At 38.7% G+C, this 24,135-nt stretch overlaps 5 protein-coding genes across 7 annotated transcripts; 1 reads left to right on the forward strand and 4 right to left on the reverse strand.

The window, feature by feature from the left end:
* Positions 1–116: 116 nt before the first annotated feature.
* On the reverse strand, positions 117–4,361 carry LOC119996650 (probable glycosyltransferase At3g07620). Of its 2 annotated transcripts, XM_038843361.1 has the most exons (6): positions 4,229–4,334; positions 3,823–3,977; positions 2,192–3,069; positions 1,979–2,109; positions 1,371–1,719; positions 117–973 (listed from the first exon to the last, which is right to left on the reverse strand). In XM_038843361.1, the coding sequence occupies exons 3-6, from the start codon at positions 2,996–2,998 to the stop codon at positions 305–307; spliced, it is 1,956 nt and encodes a 651-aa protein (XP_038699289.1). In that variant the 5' UTR covers positions 2,999–3,069; positions 3,823–3,977; positions 4,229–4,334; the 3' UTR covers positions 117–304. The 2 variants fall into 2 exon arrangements, with proteins under 2 accessions (XP_038699289.1, XP_038699290.1); XM_038843362.1 differs by lacking the exon at positions 3,823–3,977 and having other exon boundaries at positions 4,229–4,361.
* A 1,045-nt stretch (positions 4,362–5,406) lies between these two features.
* Positions 5,407–8,568, reverse strand: LOC119996651 (sugar transport protein 14-like). 2 transcript variants are annotated; one of them, XM_038843363.1, is made up of 4 exons: positions 8,260–8,568; positions 7,158–7,480; positions 6,439–7,068; positions 5,407–6,347 (listed from the first exon to the last, which is right to left on the reverse strand). In XM_038843363.1, exons 1-4 carry the CDS (start codon positions 8,399–8,401, stop codon positions 5,895–5,897), a joined length of 1,548 nt encoding a protein of 515 aa, XP_038699291.1. In that variant the 5' UTR covers positions 8,402–8,568; the 3' UTR covers positions 5,407–5,894. The 2 variants fall into 2 exon arrangements, with proteins under 2 accessions (XP_038699291.1, XP_038699292.1); XM_038843364.1 differs by lacking the exon at positions 8,260–8,568 and adding an exon at positions 7,730–7,888.
* Positions 8,569–10,404: 1,836 nt separating this feature from the next.
* Positions 10,405–12,196, forward strand: LOC119996652 (E3 ubiquitin-protein ligase ATL42-like). The gene has a single exon (XM_038843366.1). It carries the CDS (start codon positions 10,516–10,518, stop codon positions 11,716–11,718), a length of 1,203 nt encoding a protein of 400 aa, XP_038699294.1. The 5' UTR covers positions 10,405–10,515; the 3' UTR covers positions 11,719–12,196.
* A 924-nt stretch (positions 12,197–13,120) lies between these two features.
* LOC119996801 (anthocyanidin 3-O-glucosyltransferase UFGT-like) lies at positions 13,121–14,590 on the reverse strand. Its single transcript, XM_038843597.1, has one exon. The coding sequence runs from the start codon at positions 14,588–14,590 to the stop codon at positions 13,121–13,123; it is 1,470 nt and encodes a 489-aa protein (XP_038699525.1).
* A 531-nt stretch (positions 14,591–15,121) lies between these two features.
* LOC119997066 (protein phosphatase 2C and cyclic nucleotide-binding/kinase domain-containing protein) lies at positions 15,122–23,008 on the reverse strand. The gene is made up of 15 exons (XM_038843849.1): positions 21,588–23,008; positions 20,788–20,919; positions 20,274–20,504; positions 20,047–20,172; positions 19,339–19,401; positions 19,003–19,085; positions 18,282–18,513; positions 17,884–18,200; positions 17,546–17,633; positions 17,386–17,452; positions 16,796–17,085; positions 16,631–16,696; positions 16,352–16,473; positions 15,951–16,107; positions 15,122–15,871 (listed from the first exon to the last, which is right to left on the reverse strand). The coding sequence occupies exons 1-15, from the start codon at positions 22,629–22,631 to the stop codon at positions 15,626–15,628; spliced, it is 3,264 nt and encodes a 1,087-aa protein (XP_038699777.1). The 5' UTR covers positions 22,632–23,008; the 3' UTR covers positions 15,122–15,625.
* Between the last annotated feature and the right edge of the window lie 1,127 nt (positions 23,009–24,135).

A 24,135-nucleotide genomic window follows, 5' to 3' on the forward strand; every position in this document is an offset into this window, starting at 1 on the left:
TTATACCGAACAAAAGTTGCAGTGTATTTTTAGGTGTTAAAACGACATTATTAATTGTCGTTTTTACTTCAAAGAGTGATCACGTGACAATCATGTGCGTAGAGATAGCTGCACTGCAAGCAACAGATTATTTAACTTCCAGAAGTACCTAAGAGGAAAATTGTACCACGAGATTTATATACAACAGAACAACCACACAACAAATTACACACAACTTTTTACATATATTATTTCACAAACTAAGGGGCTACTCTTTACGTTGTCATTGCTTTCTCTAACAACATAAAGGCTGTTTTAAACAGTCTTATCTAAGTTTTATTTGATGAACTCTGTTGTACCAAATTGAGTGAAGGGTCATGTGGAAGAGATCGTACCTTGTCGGCTTCGCATGCCAAAGAAAATGCTGCTGAACCTTCCTGACACCTTGTTGCATCTCAAGATACTTCTTTTCCGGTATTGAAAGCAATATTTCTTTTAAGCTGGGGATATCTTTCTCTGCCAGTATTATAGAGAATGCTTCCCAATTCAAGACCTCAAAAAAGGGTGGCACAAAATTGTCAGATATGATGACAGGTACACATTCATAGAAGATGGCTTCAACGACTCGTGGGCTGTTGACCTCATAACCCTTGGGGCATATACAGTACTTGCTGCTCTTCATGTGCTGAATATAATTCATTTTGCTAGCAACACCTGGAGGCATGGGACCAAAAATTTTCATATCTGGGTCTTTATCCTTCCAGTGCTCCAGCAATATTGGACGTAGATAGCCATGCATATTTCCAGCATAGAAGGCAAGAATGCGTCTCTGAGAAGATGGTTTTCCACCAAGATCTCTCAGGGGGTTTCTGGCAGACCGTACGTATGTTTCAGGAAGAGACACATCCCTCCCTATTTTGAAGCCCGCAGTGACATCAGCATTGCAGAGAGCTTTAGGGCAATGTTCCATATGGTGCCTTGTTTCATATGGTGCCTGTGAGAGTAATATTGTTACTACTAGAGGAACCCACATATGTAGTGATTTATTTTACCACAATATAACGAAGTTTAGAGAATAACTATGACATGCCACAGTGGATGCCAAGCATTTTGATACAAGGTCTACCAGAATTTTTTAACACATCATATTTTAACCAAAATCAGTAGCACCCACTCATATTATGTTGTAGTGTCACTATTAGTCTTAGATAATGGAGCCAGTAAAAGCAAATCTATGCAATGGAGTCGGTAAAATGATCTATCAACATCATGACAGCAAGATAACATTCATCCCTGAAATCCAAATCGAGCACTCCAGAACAGTAATTTGCTTAAAAAATCTTCAAGAAAATGCAAGAAAAAAAGACAGAAAAAAAGAACGAGGAGCATACCCAGTCATGGCAGGCGACAAGAAAATGATCCGCTCCCCCAGTCCTGTTCCAATAAGGATATCTGGCTGCAATTTTGTCTGAGTATTCCTTCAGATACTGGCGTAAGTTTGTCCTATTATGGGAGTTACGCACATAAAGAGTGTACTCTAACATCCGAGAACTAAATGGCATGTAAAACAAGTGAGCCCTACGAGGATCCTTTACAACAAAACGTTTGTTCCCCTCCATCAGTTTCATAAACCATCCCTCCGACGCATACAATCCCTTGAGTACTGGTTGATGGAAAATAGGTTTGCTCCCATCTTTATATACATAGACTTTGAGAATGCGTTCCATTAGTTCATAGCTCCTGAAAATGAAACACATTGGACAGCTGAAGCACTTCACCAGAATGATATCACTAGCAGTTTTACTTTCATGATCAACGTCTAAAAGTGAAATCAATTCTGACTTGAAACAGTTATCAGGCTGAAAAAATCTGGCACGATATCAGAATATCATAGGTCAAGTCATATGTTCACTGACAGGACTGAGTTTAACTAAATCAAATTAATTTAAAGCCTAATTAAACATCATCAGCCCACCAACCTATTGGTTGACTGGCTTACCTTCTAAACTGGGAGACATTTCGAAACAGAGGAGCATGAAGTTCTTGATAATTCGCTGTGATTGGAGCTTTCTCAATTTGTAACCTTGCTGCAAAAATCTCTTGATCGCGTACAGAGGATCGTCGTGGTCTCTACAATAAAATAATAAGTTGTTTAGATTTCGCATACCAAGTAAATCAACGAGAACGTTTTTGGAAATCATAGAACTTATACCATCGCACGTGAAGACCTGCGGTGTCGCACCAATAGATGATTCATTTCATCTACTGACATAACTGATTTTGGTGGCATTTCACTCCTCATCCTTTTCCTTACAGATTTGAGAATCACTGAAGATTTATTTTTCAAAGTCAATAAATTGCTTTGCAGAGCAACAGAACTAGTAGACAAGTTTCCATCTGAAATGCCAGACCCTTTATGCGTCACAATCATAGCTTCTTCACCATTGCTCATGGAAACTTTCCAGTTTGGTTTCCCATTCTGATCTAGGGGGACATCATGGGTAACTTCACTGGGGAGGCCAATGGTAGAACTGCCCTGTTGTATGTTAACAATGTCCCTCACATCTGTGTCACCCTTAGATAGAGAAACGCTCACTACATCTCCATCCAAAACAAGCTCAACAAAATCATCTGGGTCATTATCCTCAGAAACAAATCCATTCACTGTTCCTCCATCATTTCCATTAAGCACACTGTCATCCTCGATATCTCTGTCAACCATAGAACTGACAGAGTCTTTCACCAGCCCTAAAAACTCTATATCATTACTTGAGTCCGTTTCATTAACTGCAAGAGTGCTGCGAACCAGCCCAGACTTCGCAGACAATTTTGCAGAGGCAAATGCATTTCTATCAATAAATGAATCCCCATCATCTGGTAACATCGAACGAAGGGCATTTCCATAAGGAAGCAACAGTGATTGAAATAATAAGTATGTCATCGCCACCACTCCCACAACAAAAATCCATCTACGGCGTTCGATATGACAAAGCTTCTGAAATTGAAAGGAGACCTCCATACCAGGAAAACCAACAAATCAGGCAGAAATTACTCAAACATACTTGAAAACTGCATCATCCTTTTACAAGCCTGCACATTTACCAAAGCATCAAAATTCATGATGATGTAATAGTAGGGAAAGAATAAGGCTCACGCACAGACATCATACCAAAGCTAGAACTAGAAACCAACTACAGAACGGCTAGAACTGATATAAGTAGGATCAAACACAATAGCACACAAAGGAATAAAAAGCAAATAGCAAAGTAAAGGAAAAGCCCTAATATGGTTTGAAGACTTACAACAAACCAAATTATGAAATCTCATTACATATTTTTTGAACGGATGAGAGGATGAGATACCCAAGCATGCAGTGTTAATAAAAAACCACTTACAAGAGCAAAATATGAAAACAATCAAAAGAAGTATAAAGATTGCAGGAGTTGTTCTTATCTAAGCAGAGAGAAACCATCACATTTTTACATACAGAAAAGGAAAACAAGATGGGAAAGTTTTAGAAAGTAACTTCAAAAAAAACAACATTACACAGTACTTCTTGGCATAATTCTCCTTTTTTTGGGCACTAGGAGGATCATTTTTTGAATATTGCGTTTGCCACCAATGAATGAGAAAGTCAAACCAGAGATGCATGCACCAAAATCAAGCTTATATTGAGGGCATTATCCCCCATGATAAAATATTGAAAAGAAAAATTTTCCACCAAAAACGAAATCCGCATATGGAAAATCCAGATTTAGATGCAAAATTATGCACAGTAGATTTGGTCTATTGACAATGGCTTTTCATTATCCAATACTAGTAAGTAGTAACAAAATAAATAACCTTAATAGACCATCCAATCCCTTGTTTCAGGGAAGCAATCTCAGGTTTCATAAGAAGTTGTATGCGTAGTTGTGTAGTGTGCGCCTGAGAGAAACATTCCTGATTTCCCGTTACGAAGCCCAAAGCATCGACGAAACACACTCCAATTCCAAAACCTTAAGCAAGCAAGAACTCGTGAATTAAGAAAATCAAAGTTGTACATAAAAAATACTGTAACCTGAAACCTAAGTTCTTGTTAGTGGAATGTGAGAGTAGAATGCTTTTTGTCAACAGACTCGTGACACTTTTCCAGTAACTGTAGTTTTCTCAGCAACCAAACAGAAAGAAAAAGACTATTTCCACAACATCATTGCAGTAAAAAAAAAACTTAAAAGAGAGTAGAGAGCGAGAGAGAGCGAGCCCTAACCCAGGGAACTTGTCGGCGTCGGAGCGGTGGGAGCTCTAGCTAATAATTGCGTTCGTAACACAAAAATAAAGAGAATCTGGCAACAAACTCGACTTTTGTAATTTTCTTAAATAATTTAGGCAGGTAAGTGTTGGGTCTGCCATTATTAAGCGCCAAAAGCATCGTCATCTTCTCTCAATTAATTACTAATTAATCAATTTCAAATATTAATATATTAAGCTTTTGTGGGCCAGTCTCTGGGATTGGGATGCCATGGTATCCGGGACTCAAAAACGTCGCCGTTTGATCATGTTTTTCTAGAAATACCCCTTACCTCTCCGCTAAAGTATTTTCCCCGTGTCAGGTGTTCATACCCCTTCAAGTTCACCGCGAATCGACGAATTCCATTAGCTCCGGCCGACAATTCCCTTTTACGACGTCGTTTTCTCTGAAGAAAATTTCCCCTTGTAAAGGCTCTTATAGTTGTTAATGCAACGGAAGGCCTTTATCTATCAATCAATTGTCCTATTGACTGTTTTATCCTTTATCTTCTGGATCATAACCATAATTTAAGAAGGTGAGAACTATTTGCATTCTCAATTTTTCCATTCACACCCATTTTCCCTCGATCACCAAACACTGCCTTTAGTCACCCCGAATCTCTGGTTGGTGAACTCCAATCGGGCATTTAAGTGTCAGTTCCGGTAGGCCAAGAGCTAGGTCGGATTCGTCTCTGGTCGGTGAACTCGTTGGTGGTGGTGGTTCGTTGTTTCGTTGTCAAATTCAGTCGAATCGAAGCTTTTTCTTCACAATGGCCGCGAGCTTCCAAGGACGATTCCGGAGGCTACGGGCGACGGTTTGAGATGAGGTTGGTTGGGTTATGCTCGTGAGGGTCGAGAGAAGCTTTTCGATAGGTCAGTGGCCAAAAAACGGTGGTCTGAATAAGTAGTGACAGTGGTGGCCGATGATGGTACGCTTGAGAAGAGAGAGGGAAATGGGGTGTGAATGAGTTTATTAAGAGTGTGTTCGTTGGTTTTGAAAAATGGGGTGTCAATGAAAAAATGTGGAGTGCAAATAATCTCCACCATTTAAGAAGAGCTGCAAAACTATGTTTTAAGAATATCATCACAGCAAAAGTTTCTAAAAATGGTCCAAGGCCAAACTGAAAAATAAACCATATAGCACTCCAAATAGGAACAAGATTAACAGCAATTTGACTAAATCCCCACTTTTGATGGCCTCTGCAACCAGACAAAGTCTGACGTTAGCATCTAAACCCAAAACTAACTGTTGGATGCTAATTTCAGACTCTACCAAGTTGTAGAGTTTTTACTTTCAAACCATACTGATACAAGCTTGAATACAAAGCTTCTATCTATTTCGCATTGAATCACAAAAATCAGTTTCAAAAGTAGAAGCGATAGTTATTCATAATTCCACAAACTATTAAGAACAAGGTCGAAAAAAGAAAAATTCTTCATCTGATCGCTCAGAAACAGAACTAAAATACTTGGTCTCACAGGAGTTATTTAATGAAACTATCTGGAGACTTATTTGTTGAGCTCTCGGAATCCACAATTTGTTGCAGGTGCTTTCTATAGGAATGGTGTAAAGCCCCCTGATTAACCAATGGAAGATTTGAACGTTGCAAACGAAAAAATGTAGTCCCTCCCTTTGTGAAGAGAATCTAAGCTTGTTGTCCTGACTTCATTTCTAACCCATTTTCATCTCCATTTCTAATTATTTTCTTCCAGAACCAGTGATTCTCCCAAAGAAGGTATACCTCCTCTATCGGAACTTGCTTTGTCTCCGGCAAGAGGAAGTAGATGAAGATGCTCATGATGACAATCAGGCAAGCAAATAGCAGGAAAATTCCATATCGAAGGTGGCAGAGTGAAATAAGGAAAAACTGAGCAACCAAGGCCGTGAAGATCATGTTGACACACACCACCATACTCTGCCCAGCTGACCTCGTCTCCAGCGGGAAAAGCTCACTTGGGACAAGCCATCCAAGGGGACCCCAGGATCTTCCAAAAGCCATGACAAATAAGAATATCGCAATCACAAGGAAGATACTAATACCTTTTGAGAGAGTTTCTCCTTGTCCAAAATTCAGTGCCAGAGTTATGCCCACAGCGACCTACAGATCAAATTGATTAGTCAAGTAAGTATTTATGCTTGGCGAACACACATCAAAGGAGTTTCATAAGGCAGGCTAAATGTGCATTTACCATACAGAATACCATCTCAGCACCAGCTTCCAAGAAGAAAGCTCTTCTGCCAAATTTGTCCACCAAAGCCATTGAAATAAGTGCACCAACGACAAGTGCCCCACTTGATATGGCAGATGAATAAAGAGATGCATTGTCGCCAAAACCTAAGCTCTGAAATATGACAGGAGCATAGAAGAGTATAGAATTGTTGCCAGTAAGTTGTTGGAATGCGGGGATTCCTAAGGCTCCTATAATCAACTGGGGAAGATTCTTTCGTTGGAGTAGATTCCTGAATGGGTGCTTTATGGCTTTCGCTGCTTCGCTTGCTTCAATCAGATCAGTAAACTCCGCATCAACATTTTTGGTACCTCTGACTTTCTCCAGTACCTCTCTTCCCTCTTGTAATCTACCTTGTTCGACAAGACTATTTGGGGTCTCGGGAAGGAAAAGGCCCCCAACAAACATCAAAGTAGCCGGGACAGTAGCCAAGCCAACAGATAACCTCCATCCCCAAGGATGAATCTTTTCAGTTCCATAATTTATGAAGTTAGCAACCAGAATCCCTAAACAAGTTGTCAATTGAAATAACTGGTTTACCGCTCCTCGAATTTTTGAAGGAGCCATTTCTGAAAGATATAATGGAACAGCCTGTGCAATTACAACAGGGACACCTTTAGTACTCTTAAGATTTTGGCTTTGCCATTGAAAAGAAAGTTCTGAAAGCATGTTTAGCTTACTTGGTTAGCAAATCCAATGCCTATGCCAAGGAAGACTCTTCCTAAGATCAGCATAAAAATGTTTACTGCCGCTGCATTAACAACTCCTCCTATAAAGAAGGCGACTGATCCAACAAGTATACTGGCTCTTCGACCTTTGCTTCTAGTTACGTGAGAGGCCGCGAATGTGAAAACAAGGGCTGAAAAATATAGGGAAGACGTGAACAAAGTAAGAACCTGGTTGTCATATTTACAGTAGTCGGTTTCGTTTAGATGCGCCTGCTTCCTTCTGTAAATTTTTGGGAAGAATTTCCTCGTGAAATCATCCATGGAAGTGACTCCACCTGCAATCATTGCAAAAGGCTCAATTGCAGCAATCTTCAGTAAATTATATATACATAATCTGAACTGCAATTTTAGAAGAATAAATGAAAGACCAACTCAACGTATACTCCGTTTTTAGGGCTTGTTGTTTCTCAGTCAAATCAAATAACACCACCCTATTCAGAATTGGAAAAATTAGATGCAATAAAAGCTTTCCTTTCAATGATTTCTCAGCCTTGGTATTACAATAGATAAGGGAAAAAAGAGACCTTCTGCAACTTTAAGGTGAAACTGAAAGAATTGAAGGAAGAGCAAAATAACACGGAAATCGAAAACTACTGTGGCAGTCAGATTTCAGCAAGAAACTGTCCTCAAAATTAAAGGAAGCATTATTTTCTTTTTCTTTCTCATTTTTATCAGCTGCTCTCCCCACACCCACGGTGGCGTTGTTGGGGCGAACAAAAACCTTTTTGTTGTTGAGGTTTTTGTTCGCCCCAACAACGCCTCCGTGGCTCGAACCTTGACCTGATTGGTGTGAAGGAAAGTCATTACCACTACACCTACCACTACACCAGTTAGGATTTGAGCCACGGAGGCGTTATTGGGGCGAACAAAAACCTCAACAACACCTCTGATCCTCACTGTTAAACTGAGAGAGTCTTGAAAAGAATGATAACATAATCAAATCACACACTGATAGAATCACTGAAAGAACAAAGAATAAATGCAAATCATCCAAATCAAAATTTGCAAGCCAAGGTAGGTTAAAAATTGAATCAATGAAGGATTTGAAACTCACCAGACACACCAAGATCATACCCAAATAGAGATCCACCGAGTGCTGCAACAATACAAGAGAATACGAAATACCCAGTAATCCTATACTCATAAAGGTGAGCCCTTTTTAGTGTCCCTGCATCTGTGAATCCCCCACCAGCCATTGTTGTTCTTCTCCTCTCTCTCTCCCCCTCCCTCCCTGTGGGTACAGAAGAATACGCAACCAAACACACAAACAGAATATCTAATAAATAGTCAACATGACTGTTGAGTATGTAAACAGCTTTAGAGTTTACGCATTAAAAAACAAACAAAAAAGGGAGGACAACGTCCCTCTTTATATTGAAACAGAGTCCTGTTTTCATTGTAAACCCAACCAGGCTGTTTTGTTCCCTTCACAGATTTTGTGTGGTATCTTATCTGTTAATTACTTCAATTTTTTGGGGATCATTTTATTTTTATTTTTAAATGTGGATCATCCAATTAGGATACCAAATCAATCTGTTAAGATTCTTTGCAAAACTGATTCATATCCAAATCTCTCATATGATTGTGTTTCAATTTTGAGGTAGAATTTCATTATTTGAAGCTAAGTTTGGATAAGGTAGAAGTGCTGACGTTTAATGGTTTTTAATTTCACTATATATAATAGTTTGCCTTAACTTTTTTTTAAAATATCCCAATTGTTGAATAATTTGTGTAAGTTAGAAATCTATATTAATAACATAGAGACATAGAGTCAGAGTCAAACAGAGAATGAGAGATAGTCTGGTTAATCAGGTTGTCTGCTCAGGACCTTGAGGTCCAGGATTCTGGTCCAGGTTCTATTCTCACCAGGGGGTTTTGGGATTTGGGTAGTTTTCCATCACAGCAGTGACCTTCATAACCCTCGGGCATGGCTTAACGTACGTGTGATCTGTGGGTTTTTCAAAAAAAAAAAAAAAAGTCATAGTCAAACAGATAAGGTTCATTGACTCAATATTATATCAGGAAAAAAAAATGTTCGTTGATTAACGCCAAACCATGACCTGGCAGTATTAAATAAATTACTTAATCCATTTAAAAATATAAATTCATCCAATATTTAGTTTTTAGTGAATTTTTTTTATTGTGCTAAAAAATTAAGAAAATATCAATTTTGGCTGTACTATGTATCCTAAAGTCAGCGCCGCCACGTCAGACTAAAAAAAAGTTTATTGAATTTGAATATCCATATCTGACATTAATTGAAGGTTCACTCACAATCAATCAAAACTTGACAAGTGTAAAATGGCAGAGTGCATCTCAAAAAGGGGAAAAATTGCCAGAGTGTCAATGCCGTTATTAGCAAATCTGGTCCTCGATTTGTTCTTATCATCTTACAGTGAATTAATTGTTGTGATTTTTTTGGGGATAGGGGTTGGAATTATTTCAGTAATTTCATCATATCTACATCATCCAATGTAACAATGCAATGATTTGATAACACTACATTCAATATATTCAATGATATAGATCTGGTGAAATTGTTGGAATGATTCTAACAAATCCTTTTCCTTTTTTTTGAGTCCACCTGTACAAACATGTATGGGTCCTTAAAGACCATGAAACTTGGAATGAGAATTACATGCTTTTCTTTTCAATGGCCTTTTGGGCTCGTAGGTTGGGCCTTGGCAAAACTAAGGCCCGGGGAAGGGTGAATTATTCTAGAAGTGTGCTGTAGTGGCTGGATTCATTTAACTATTGCATTCATTTATTTTGTATGTAAACTGATAATTAAATTATTAAAAATTTACCACAGTAGAGACTGCAGGCAATTTCTCATCTGACAGTCCAAACTATTTTTTAAATTTTAAAAACAGAGTGGGTCCCATCCTGTTGAACGTATCTGAGGTGGTGTAGTAAAATGCAGAAAAACCCCATGTAAGCAATAAGAAATTAAGTTTAATTATTGATTTCTACTGCTTCCATCTGAGTCAATAATGTGTGGAGCCGTGGAAGATGATGGTTTATTCATAAGGTGAGATCACTCTCCTACAGGCGGTACTGGATTAGTCTTTTTGTGCAACTAACTTTGACTTCTAATTACAGGGCCAAATGGACCTTGATCACCTATTCGTCAATTAACGAGACAAAGTTCGATCCTTATTGAGAGTAATATAATATATAATATTGCAATGCTGTACTACCCAGTAAAATATTTATAACTAAAAATTTTGTTGGTGTCATGCATTTCATCAGAGTAAAAGAATGCTTGGCTGATAAAAGTCAAAACTGATCTTCAACTTCCCAATCTCCAATGAATCCAATGGTTTTGCTGCTCTCACCTCTCTTCTTCTTCTTCGTCTTATTGTTTGGGCAGGTTGTAGGACAATCTGCCTTCGGCCATGAGAATTCAGAAGATGTTGCCACAAGCTTGAAACCAAGTCTTGCTGTTGTGATAGGAATTCTGGTCATCATGTTTGCTTTAACATTTGTTCTCCTTATCTACGCAAAGTGTCATAGAGACATGGGTGATGCCTCTGTGAATCATCCAAGACAGATTGGATCAAGTTCTCGATTCTCCGGGATCGATAGGACTGTCATAGAGTCTCTTCCTTTCTTCAGATTCTCCTCTCTGAAAGGCTCAAAACAAGGCCTTGAATGTGCAGTCTGTCTCTCCAAATTCGAAGATATCGAGGTCCTTCGATTGCTTCCAAAGTGTAAACATGCCTTTCATATCAACTGTGTTGATCAGTGGCTTGAGAAACACTCAAGCTGCCCTCTTTGCAGGCACAAAGTCAATGCTGATGATCCCACCATTTTCACATATTCGAATAGTATGAGATTCTCCAGAGGCCATTCTGAGCTCCAAGAGGATTCAAATGTTGAGATTTTTGTTCAAAGAGAGGAGGATCTTCGCCCTTCTTCAAGCAGATTCAGCTTTCGAAGAGTCGAAAAGGGTAGTAATGTTGGTATTGATAAGGAAGAACTTTCATTAATCCGAGACAACGAAGAAGAAGAACAAGATGATAAAGCAGTACTGCATAACTTCAATCACCAGATTATAGTATCTGATGCTGTGTTGAAGAACAGATGGAGCAACGTGAGCTCTTCGGACTTGATCTTCTTGAAATCGGAGATGCTAAATGACATGTCAAGCAACAGATTTGATTCATTGGAGAAAAAGAGAGTACTATTTGAGAGCAAGGTCAATAATAGTACAGTTGATAAAAGTAATAACCAAGTCACAATCCCAATCTTGGCTTCTACATCAGATTCAAGCATTTTTAGCCCAAAAGACAGAAGATCAATGTCTGATATCACAGCCCTTTCGCGATTCGGGAATTCGGGTATGAAGAGGAAAATCAATGTTTCTGGAAACAATAATGGTAAGGAGCAAAGGCTGAGGAGGCTTTGGCTGCCCATAGCAAGCAGAACAGTTCAGTTGTTTACCAACACAGAAACAAGAACTCAACAATCTCATCATCTCAGCACAACACAACCACCATTACACCTGTAAATTGTTAGTCTCAAGTGAAAGTAATATGTAGTTCTTAAAGCCTGTTCATGCTTGGACATGAAACTTATGATCAAACTTCTTGTCAGTGAAATCATACCTTAATCATATAAAGATTTCAATATCCCAGGAAATACAGAAAGGACAGTTGTTGATTATGTTCTTGTTCATGTCATGATAAGTGGCAATAATTGTCATGTTTTTATCAATTAAAAACTGAAAAAGATCTCTTTTAAGTGCTCTACTTTGTTTTATATATAAACAATTATTGGATCCCTCCATTAAAGAACAATAAAAGAAAAGGCAAAAAGCCAAAAACTGTTTTTGACACCCTCATCAAACCCTACTGTGAATCTCTTCTCTCCAATTTTTTTTTTCTAAGGCAAACCCAGTAGGCAGTAGTTGCAGAAGAATTGTCATTGCCCATGCCATGACATAAAGCTGAGTCGTCCTTCTGATGAATGAATATGCATTATTAGATCATGTTGGCAGGTTTTTTGTAGTCTAAATAAGAGGCGAAGCCACGTTGAGCTAAAGCTGACCCTCTGAAAAAAAATTAATAATACTAATTTATACACTAATTTTAATTTAGACCCCCCTTGTTATAAAAAATCATATTCATGGTTGTAACAATAAGACCTGTGACAAATATTACTTATCATATTTGATAAAAATTTTATTTTTAGTGTTATTTTTTGTACTTTCGAATGTATAATTAATATGTAACCCTAAAAAAATTTCGGGGGTGTTGCCCCCGGACCCCACTAAACTTTGTCTACCATAACATAAAATCTTTTATCCATCACTACGACCCCCTCATCTAAAGTCCTAGCTTCGCCCCTAGTCTAAATAATGTGTTTTTTAAGAACAACTTGCTGGGTCAACACTTGTACAAATATAAATAATATTTCACTTACCTTCCCTAATTAAATAACCAAACATACCTCTCGTATTTTATATCTGATAATAATTAAAGCTGACAAAAAACACCATATGAATTTAAAAGAAAGAAAGAAGAACATGCATTCATTTATACGTCATCGTTTTGTCTTGGACCAACCTTTGAGTATTATTTTGGGTTAACTAACTGCTTCCTATGACGTTGTCCCCTTCCAAATCATACAATTATTTACCATGATATTTTTTTTTTCCCAAAAAAAAAATGTAATTAATGCATACTTTTTTCTTTTGCAAAATGAATAAAGTTATAAAGCCTCCTCTCCCTTAAAAGGTAAGAATTGTTTTTAAGTGAAATTTATAAATAAATTCCAATTTTCCTGACACATAGAATTCCTCTAATTTCATTGTGGAAAGGAGAAAAAAAAAAAACACAAAAACATTGAAACTGAACCCCAAGTTCAAATTTAGGCCAATTCATGTCATTCTGATTGGGAAATAGGGTTTCTCAATGCCCATATATCAACTCCACGAATGTTTCAAAATCTTTTGCTGCAGCGCCATTAGGCGCAGCAGCCTCTACTGCAACCTCTTTCAGTGACTTGATTTTCTCTCTCATTTCCCTCCCTCGTTCATGTTCTAATATGATTTCAAAGCACTCGAGCAGTCCACTCTTTGTGAGCACATCACCTTCAACTCTCAACCCAATCCCCCACACATCCTGCGCCATTGTTGCATTCATGAACTGCTCACCCCAGAATGGCCTACATATCAATGGAACACCGCCAGCAACGCTTTCAAACATAGATTGGTATCCGCAGTGAGTGATATAAACAAAGGTTGATGGGTGTGATAAGACTTGGGTTTGTGGTGCCCATGGAACCACCTTTCCCTGCATACCAGTTTTCTCTACAAACCCTTCAGGCAATAAGCTATTGGTTTCATCTCCAAGAGACCAAAGAAATGGGATGCCACTCTCTTCAAGAGCTTCTGCTAATGCCACCACCTCGTTACCGGGCAATTTTGCTGCGGTCCCAAAGCTAATATATGCAACAGACATGGCATTTTGACTGTCAAGCCATGGCAGGCACCCTGTTGAGTCTGAGTCCGAGGGAGGCAGTGGCGGAGGTGGCAGCGATAAGGAGAGGAAACCCAGGTAGAGCAATCTTGGAAATTTGGATTTTAGATCAGTTGTGATGAGGGGGTCGGTTATTTCTTCATAGGAGATTAGGAGAATAGCACTAACCCCTGGAATCAAATTTATCAGTTTATGTAGCATGCGATAAAAGAGCGGTGGTGAATCAGAACCCAAGACTAGTTGCTCACGTAAATCTGCCTTACGCAATACAGAAAGTCCGGGTAAATCTAAGGTTTGGTCCTCTGGTTTTGAAACACCATTTCCATTATCATCAGTGGCACTATCAACTCCACCAAATCTACAACTATTGTTGTAGAATTGGCATATGAGATCAGTGTAAATGTGGGCAGAGAGGCAATGAGGTGAAGCTACCCATAAAGTCACCCATGGGATATGCAAATCCTCAGCCATCTCACCCGCAAATGTTAAGAAGGCATCCGTCAACAAGCAGCAGATAGGCGTACCTGTCTCGGCCACAGTTGCTTCTATAGCACTTCTGAAGTTGTCAGGTGTCGCCTTAACGAAGAGCTCCAATTCCTCTTGCAGGTTGCCTGAGAAGGGATGATCATCCTCTGGGATGCCATCCGCTACGTTGCAGGCCTTTATGTTAAGTGGGAGGTTTGCCTTTGATGCTGAAGAAAAGAGTTTGTTGTTGGATTTCTCCGTGCTGAAAAAGGAAAACTGCAGATTTGGAGCTGCCCTTGCTGCCTTATACACCAAATTAAGGAGAGTTCGAGGGTGAGAGGCAAATGGGAATGCAAGAACAGCAACATGACGCTCTTCTGAACTCTCTGTCATTACTGGAACAATAGAATTCTCACTAATATTATCACTATCCATCCCAAAACACTATCAGACCACCAAAGGACGAGAAAGTAACATACATATAATGCTTCAAGGAAGACCAAACTTAGGAACAATCATCAGTTACAAGTTGCAGATGGGGGTTTTGAGTATAACTCATTCATCACAAAAGATAATTAATAATGCGATGTAATTGCATTCATAAATGAAGACTGTTACTTGAAATAAATAAAACAACATTATGCAATTAATGGAGAGTAAATTTGGATTTGTAAACCCAAATTTTCAGAAAAAAAATGATATAGTGACAACACCTGCATTACCACTTGTTCATGAAAAAATTTAGAGAATAAATCTGTACGACTTTATGTTCGATCATTGAACAACATTACGACCTTGATGTTAGGCAAGCAACTTCAGTTGGCTAAAACATTTTGCCTTATAAATTAGGTAAACAAATAGGTATCAGATAATAAGAGTAGAGAATGCAAATTCAAGAATATCGTGAATAATTGAATTAGAAAGGCTACAAAGGGTTTCAACTTGAATAAGCAAAACTAAAGAAAGTGAAAAGGGAAAAAATGAAATTTTATTGAATATTGTCAAAATGATTGATCAGAATTTCCACTCAAGGTCCATCGCCTACTAGTTTGTATTCACATACCAGTTCTCCAAGATAATGAGGACAAAAAAATCAAGGCACAAGCCCCTCCATGCAAATCAGTAGCCACTGAAGCAGTTTACTGGAAACTACGAGATCCTTTCTAAAAGAAACCCTTAACCCATTTTCATATATACCTATTTACAGAAGGAGAAAAAACTAAGAAAAGCAAAGGGTCAAAGATTCTATCACCTGAACTCACCACCGAATTGTTAGATGACTAATTAGGGAGCAGCGCATGCACATTCACAAATAAAAATAGGATAAGCACAACTTTTTGGGCCTGCACCTTGCCTTGAATCCGAAATTTATGGCCTCTAACTGCCTAAATGTGCCGAAAGTCAATCCCACTGAGGACTCCACCATTGAAAGGCTCTGGAAAACTGGATATGCACAATACAGTAGTTCCTCTACCAATCATCAAACCATTCAGGAACATTGAGGTCTTCTACCTCCCTTGATGGGGAAGCTAAAGGACCGGCACAGTCTTCTAAATGGCTCTCCAAACGTTGAGTTACACGAGAAATTATCTCATGAGGAACAGGAAAACTACAATCTCTGATTCCATTCCAATCCACACCATGAAACCATGGATGACTTTTAACAGAATCAGGGTCTTGGCTTCCAAGTCTCGTACCTTCGTCAACTTCAAGTAACTGAAAAAAAAATTCAAACATGAAACTAAGAATGTGATGTGTCCTTGCAAGCCAAATTGACTGCATAGGCTAACCATACCTTGCTTATGAGATCTACAGCTTCAGAGCTTAAAGATTCCGTAATATTCAACTGCCCTTTTGCAATCTTGGCAAATGTATCGAGCTCACTCTCTCTCCATGATCCAAAAGGCATTTCACCTTGTAGCATAAAATAAATCAAAACGCCAAGTGCCCACCTGCAAGAATTTTCATAAAATTTAGCGCTCAACATGTCTGCAAGTATACCAAATACAGATAAATAAACACCCCAAGCAATACTCAAAGAGAGAGGGACACGGAGAGAATGAAGGAAAATAACAAGAAACCTCATATCAAGATAAGAGCCACTTATAGAAAATTAACCATGTCTACACCACTAAATAAAGCATTCATTGCAAGTAGAAGAATATTAAGATAGGATCAACATGACGGATGTAGTACCAATCTGCAGGAAGACCATGGCCATTTCCCTGGACTATCTCTGGAGCTAATGAGTCTGTCATTCCACATATTGTAAATGTTCTCTCCCCAGATAATTTCTTCGCAAATCTGAAGTCTACCAGCTAGAAGAGAGCAAACAAAAGAAAAACATATAAGATTCCACACCTTTCTCTCTCTTCTGGCTAAAAGAGAATAAAACTACGTACTTCTAAAGTTGCAATGCATAGATTCAGATAAAACAATGAGCAAAATGGACAACAAAGGACAGTACCCACCAACCTGTAAATGTCCTGTTTGGTCCAGCATCAAAACATCAGGAGAAATGCCTCTGTAAAGAATACCATTCTGAAATTCAAATGGAAAAGAGATTTAAAAAGAAGAAAAATCTAATAATTAGAAATGCAGTAAATTCAACAAAAAGAAAAATGGAATAGGGAAGTTGACCTTGTGCAAATCTTCCAAGGCAATAACCACAAATGCAGTACAAAATCTAGCAGATGGCTCATCAAGCGGAGTACGAAGTATAGAAGCCAAAGGGCAAGCAAGGCGGGTTTTAAGCAGTATGGCAGCATGAATTTGATCAGCACAAGTGCCTAGAATCTCAGGTACACAAGCATAAGAGCTCACACTCTTCATCAGATTCTTCTCTTTTAAGACTTGGGCTTCTTTCCCCAACTTCTTGACCCTCTGCTTTGAAAACCTTTTCAAACTAAGCATATTTTCTGACACGTGCACTAAGAATCAAAAGAAGCATTGTCTCAGCATTGACATATATTACATTTTCACTACAGCATCACCATGCATCACACGCGACAAGGCATTCTCCAAAGCAAATATAGACAATCAGAAAAAATCATTTATCTTGCGACATATTTCAGTAGCTTATCAAAAGGGGGGAAAAAACACATATTTTAGAATTGTCCTTGTTCTTTTCATACAAAATAAGCCACCAAGCAAAAATGCCTAACCGCATTGGCAAAAAAAAGATAAAGCAATACAAGAATAACACAATCATAACATAAAGTGAGAGCAACCTGAATCTTTCAAAAGCACAAGCCCAATATCGCTGCAATCAGTTGAATATAAGCATGTCTTCCACTCCTAGATAGAAAATATTATTAGTTCATTCCAAAAAGTTCTATTTAGAAACGAGCTCCAGGAAGCACAACTAGGAACTAGACTCAACACCCTTACCAGATCTGAGAGGTGAACTTTGTCTCGAGTAGATGTATCAGTACTTGCAGCAGATTCAACGTGAAGGTCTGAAGCATTTCCATTTGATCTAAATGGTATCAAACAGCAATATCGCAATATGAAACAATTTTGATCAAAACAATAAAAATATAACAAAAGCTTGTCACTTTCAACAATGAGTACAAATATTACATGTTATCAGTGTAAAGCAAAGGTTATATAATCAAAATATCAGGCACAATCAAAAGTCTAAGTTATTAGCATACTTCTGACCATATAAATTTCTTTTTCATTCAAAAAAAATTATTTTGTCAATTTGAAGAAAAAGAAAAACATACTTCTGATCATCATGTGAAACCTTTGCCAGTGGGCCAACAACTGAATCAAACTTGTCCTTTGTCAAGACAGCACATACGACATCACCCACAGCAACTGCATTAAAATAAGCACTCTGTTCACCAAGGAGTGCCCATTCACCAAAATAGCTACCCTCTCTCTTCTCCAACGAGAGCTTATTATTGACCTGTGGATGATCATCATCTCCCTGATTCTCTGACTTGAGGCTGCAGATATTAGGACTACTAAGAAGTTCTGCATCGAAAGTGATATTCACTTGTCCTTTCTGGATTAGGTATAGTCCAAAGACTCCATCATTCTGAAAATGTATCCATAATACCATAAGAAAGATGAAAGCAATTAATTAAAAGCAGCATATTCATTAACAGAGCAACTTTACCCAATCAATTATTGTCTGCCCATCTGAGAAAGAAACTTCAGAAAGATAATCGGCAATGCAACTCAACTGCAAGATTGTCAACCTTGAGAGAAGATCCACCGATCGAAGCAACTTAAGGGATGACAGATTTGAAAACTTGGACATTAAAATTCCACGAAAATCTTCTCTTTTTAAGGCCCACAAAGTACCATGAGTCACTGCACGAACAGAGGCCTGGAGTGGTTTATTGTACCTGAAGAGTCATATAAACCAATGAAAACCATTGGAAAATGTAGAACAGAGATCTGGAGTGGAGTGGCTTTTTGTAATTTTGTTGGCCTGGTTTGGGCTTCTCAGTACAGCGTTAAGGTTGAGCTTATAGCATGGAATAATCTGTCCAACTTTAACACAGACAACAAGAATTTGTAGCTGAAAACTATGGCTATTCTTTGGTGCTTATAGAATCCTCTTTGTTCTTGTTGAGTGTATTTGTTCTAGTTTAAAGCTTTGGTGCTCTAGTAACAATCTTCTTGAGGCTATATGTATTGCCCCCTTATAACCTTGGTGCACCTGCTTGGTGCCTCATGAATAAAATTATTTTCCAATCAAAACTTTACAATGAGGAACACAATTTGTTCATTATCGGATAGCTTATTTCCTCTATTAGTCCCAAGTGTCAACAATCAATTTCCTCGTGTAGAGCATCAGAACATTAATAACAGTAATAATAGATAAAACTCACATTAGTGCAAGCTCTCCAAAAGACGATAACTTCTCTGCTGTATACAGCTGCAAAACCTTAGGCACCTCTCCATTTTGTTCTTCCTGCATGAAAGTAGGCAGCGAAAAATAAATATCAAAGGGAAAAAAGTACCCAAAAAAAACAGTTATGCATCAAGTAGCGATGACTCTTCCAACCGGAGGTCCAAGAGATATCATTAATGATGGGAAAACAGCAATATTGGTTAATAATAAAATCGTTACAAATTAAATAGAGCACTTCAAGCATCCAGGAAAGGAAGCTACAATCCTGAAAAAGACAGATTAAAAAAATCTTAATGGAGCATTAAAGACTAACCTGAATTGCCAAAACCTCAAATTCTCCACTGCCGACAACATAAAAGCAATCACCTTCAGCACCCTGCCAGATAGATAATATAATTTAGGTTCTGCATCAAAATAAAGTTTCCTTAAATTCATATTTAATGTGAGTAGTCCCTTCAGTTTTTTGTGTGTGAAATGAAATCCATAGGTTGACAAGCACAGTTTAGCATGGAGAAGGGATTCATGACAATAATTAGCCAGAGATTTGCAAATGTAGAAAGAGTCCATGCAGCCACATTAAACCTCACCGAACTGTTCAAAAGATATTAAAAATTAAACAAGACCTGCTTATTTACATTGCAAAATAGGCAAGGGGAGAAAAGGGTCCCAAGAGGTGTTTACAAGTTACAACACCATTTCATAGAACAGGAAACTTTTCCTTTCGAATGGGTGACGTGTGACCACCACTTGATGAAGAAAGTATACAGGTGCAACTACTCCTTGTTTTTATTCACAGAGCAAAACAGTAAGATATAAGATTTACTATTAGTCTCATGTATAGCATTTGTACCCTACCACTATTCTAGTCCAACTATTTTCTTCAGCCATTCCAGACTTTCAAGAGCATCTATGACCAATATATATTCAAAGAAGGACATCACAGATAGAATTAAAGAATTGAGTCGAGAGATATCCACAACAGTTATGGAGCCCAAATGATATAAAACAAAATGGAACGGACCTGTTTAACAACAACATCCCCTGCCTGGACTTCAACCCTTTGCATGCAATCCAACAAAACATGACACTGGGAATCATTAAGCTTTTTGAAGAGGAAATGGTCACGCAATGCCTGCTCAATGTGTGCCTGTAGCAAATTATCAAAGAAGAACTTGAAAACAGTCTGAAACACTTCTTTTCTCCAATAAAATTTGAATCCATTGCAAAAGTAATTGACAGAATGTTAACCTCTTCTTCCCAAGTCTTCCTATGAGCTGGAGATGGAGGAGCCCAAACTTGCCCATTTTCTAGTGAGCTCTCAATGGCCCGAAGTCGTGCCCGTGACAAATCATGCCTTACACGATGGTTTCTAGAACTCCACCTATATGTTGCAGGAGATTCAGATCCCGTCAGCTCAAAAACTTGCGGAATGGGTGATCGTGGAGCAGCACCATGACCTGTTGACTGACAGACAGCAGTCTGATACACAGAACAATCAGTGAAAAATAAATAGAAAGGCAATGTAAAGGCAAACAACACTCGTTCACAAGGATCCCGCAGTGGGCAGGGTCGGGAACAAGTAAGATGTGCACAGACCTTACGCCCACATAATATGTGACGAGGTCGTTCCAAGAATTGAACATGTGACCTCTAGATTGCACATCAGCAACACTACCACTTGCCACATGTAAATAGAAAGACAATGTAATTCAATGAAAATAGAAAAATATATATTTAAAATAAAATTAATCAGGACTCTTACATTGTTTAGCCCAGTAATATGCACAACAATCACAGTAATATCATCTGTACGAGTTTCATATTGTAGCCAAAGCCTATAGGACTCTGCCACAATTGCAGCACATGCATCACGGGGATCTGTATACTTGGCAACCTGGAAAGTGGCGCAATAAGGAAAATTGATGACAAAAATACCAGAATAAGGAGCACATTCAACCATGAAAATATAATGGCAGATCATGAAAATCCTGGGAGGAAGAGAAAAAAATAAACCATCATTGGTATCGGGAATAAAGTAGACAAACTCAGCAAGTAACAGGCTTTACGATGCATTAAGCAACATAAATTTGTAAGAAGAGTCAAGTCTAGTTATGCAACTTTTAAGAGCATATACTCTTTAAAGAAGACATAAACTGAAGGGGACCAGACTCACTCTTAAACCTCATCATTTCCCACAATTCACCTTCTGGAAAGATATGAGTTTGTGAGCCATTGTTTCAGCTTTAATGACTAAAAGGGCACGAAATTTAAGGTTGCTTAGTCAGGCTCCATAAGTGCTCTCCACTAATTATAAGGTTGAAGTCACATAAGACAAAACCATATGTAACTTGCCCTCAAAAGTAATATGAGCAATGACAGTAATATTAGAGCTCATAATGTCTGGTGACAGAATGGAAACAAAGAATCCTACACCTCTCTGTCCAGTTTTTTTGTTAACAAACTGTTACCTAACTGTAGCTAACGAGTACTTTAATCAAATAAGAACGGAAATATAACATAATTCAAACACCAAATAACACAAAAGAAAAATAGATACCTTACCATGTCAACCACTGATTGGCTAGAAAGGAACTCAAACACTCCATCACTAGCAAGCACAAAGAAAGGATGATTTGGTGTGAGCTCAAAGACCACAGTTTCGGGATTGGCAACGACCCCGATAGTCTCCGCTATTGAATCCCCAATACTCCTAGTAAAAGCCGTGCCCGGATACATCCCATTTGGAACCCACAACCTTGGGGGATCACCATCGTCAGCCTCCTCAGTACCCCAGCACTGCACATACGGATTCTTCAACCCCTCAATCTGGTCCAACGTCAGCACCCTCGCCCCACAAAGCTTGACCCTCTCCGCTTCATCCGCTCGAAAAGGAGTCTGGTCTATGGACAAATCAACGGCCACAATATCCTTCCCTCGCCTCTCTGCTATAACAGCCCTGGAGTCCCCGGAATTCGCCACGTATATCGTCCTCCCTCGCACCAACACTGTTATAGCAGTAGTTCCACTCATGCTATCATCCACGTTAGGATCGGCATGCAACTGTGAATTCGTAGCCAAAAACGCCGTGTGGCAAGCTTCCACAGCATCCGCATGAAACTTTTTATCCCTCAACAAGTTCTCGCACAGCTTTCGCTTCACAAACTGAGAGCAATGAGCCCCGAATTCTCCATGTCCATCAAAAACCCCAAAGAAATGGTCGTCCAAACTGGTACCGAAAGGCGTGTGTATACAGAAGCTGTCCTGATTGGCCTTATCTAGGGCATCGGGGTAGTAACCACGCTGCGAGAGGAACGAGTATCGGAGCTCAAAGTTATCGGAGGGCACTTTCACGGCTCTGGATCCGTCGGACGGAAGAAACTGGGCGGAGACCCGAGAAAGGCGGGTGATACCGAGCTCGGAGTCTCGGGCATGGTTTAGCACATTGATTTGGTCCCGGACTTCGGTTTCTTGATCGTCTGAAGAAGCGGGAGAGAAGACGGGGACACCAGTAGCATTTGAAGTCGTCGGATTATTAGGTATTTGTGACTGTTTGATCCTCGGCGCACAGACTTCGCCGATGCAGGCTCTTGAGTAGACGCAACCCATCACTGGAAACTCATGAAGGATTTGAAGCTCCGCTCAGTGAGAAGAAGATATCAAATACTCAACAAGTGAACTCCGTCACTGCTCTCACTCCGATTGAAAATGAAAATGAGAATCAGATTCCGAATCCAATTTCCATGAAAACAATATCGAATCTGCTAAAATTGCACAAAATTAGGGGAAATCAGATTGAAATTTACTTTGAAATTCCTAAAATTTATGTTTGAAATTCCAGAAACAAAATCCGAAATAATAATTTCTTGATCTGTGCATTATATGGAAGGGAAAAAAACCGTTACAGAAAAACAAGGAAAACAATATAAAACAAATCCAATTTCAGTTTAATAATAAATAATTTATATAAGGAAAGGAAGTAAAATAAATAAGTGAGATATGATATGAGAGGCATCGGCAGTCCATGTGCAGAAGTCAGACTTCTCACAGCATTTTGTGGCCAAGTAAATGTGGGCCCAATAACTTTATTTTGTTGATATACAATGGGCCTGTGAGTGTCTGTTGATAAAGCTCTGCTTGGCTGTTTGATCATGTTATCTGTTTAGTACCTTGAGGTTTAGAATTTCATTTTCATCAAAAGATTGAGATTTGGGTAGTTTTTATGGGTTCTATTCTCATCAAGAGATCGGGATTTGGATAGTTGTGGAGGTCTTCATACCCCTTAGGCATGGCATAGTATATCCGGCCTATGAACATTTCAAAAAAAAAAAAAAAAAGGAGAACGCCACTTCTCAGTTATCAAATACCAACCAATTTATTTGACTAAATAAAGCGACAATACTTTCGTCAAATTCAGAGAACCAACCTACCACAACATACAAATCTTGGATTACAAATTGGTGAAACCCATAATAACTCTTACCTCCCAAACACACACTAAGAGTGTGTTTGGATTGAGAGATCTGGGGGGAAGGGAAGGGAAGGGGAAGGGAAGGGAAGAGAAGGGAAGAGAATGAAAGGGAAAATACATTTCTCTCGCTCATGTTTAAATTGATAAAAAAAGAAAGGAAAGAAAAGTAGTTTAATTTACTAGTTTATCCTTATTTTTTATGTTTAAGTGTTATGTCCAAGGGTAAAATAGGTTTTAAACTTATAAGTAATTTAATTAGTAATCTCTTCCCTCCAAATGACTCCATTTTGGGAGGAAATAATTTTGACAAAAATTTAATGAAATCTTCCTCCCAAATCCCCTCAAATCCCTCCACTCAATTTTTTATAAACTATCCAAACAAGGGAATTGGAAGGAAACCCCCTTTCCCTTCTCTTCCCTCCCCTCCAAATCCCTCAATCCAAACACACTCTAAGAATGCAACCCTCTCACCTATCGACAGGCCACCCTTTTAATTATCCAATCAACTCGAAAAGTAAAGAAACAAAACAAATTGGGCATGATATGTTGAATTGTTCATTGGTCATTTGATTGTTCTCTTGGGTTCGATCTTGATTCTTGACTAGCGATGAAGAGCGAGGATGTCGGAGAAGATTGAGTTGC

Source organism: Tripterygium wilfordii, chromosome 4, assembly GCF_013401445.1.
Source record: "Tripterygium wilfordii isolate XIE 37 chromosome 4, ASM1340144v1, whole genome shotgun sequence".
In the NCBI taxonomy this organism is placed as follows: Eukaryota; Viridiplantae; Streptophyta; class Magnoliopsida; order Celastrales; family Celastraceae; genus Tripterygium; species Tripterygium wilfordii.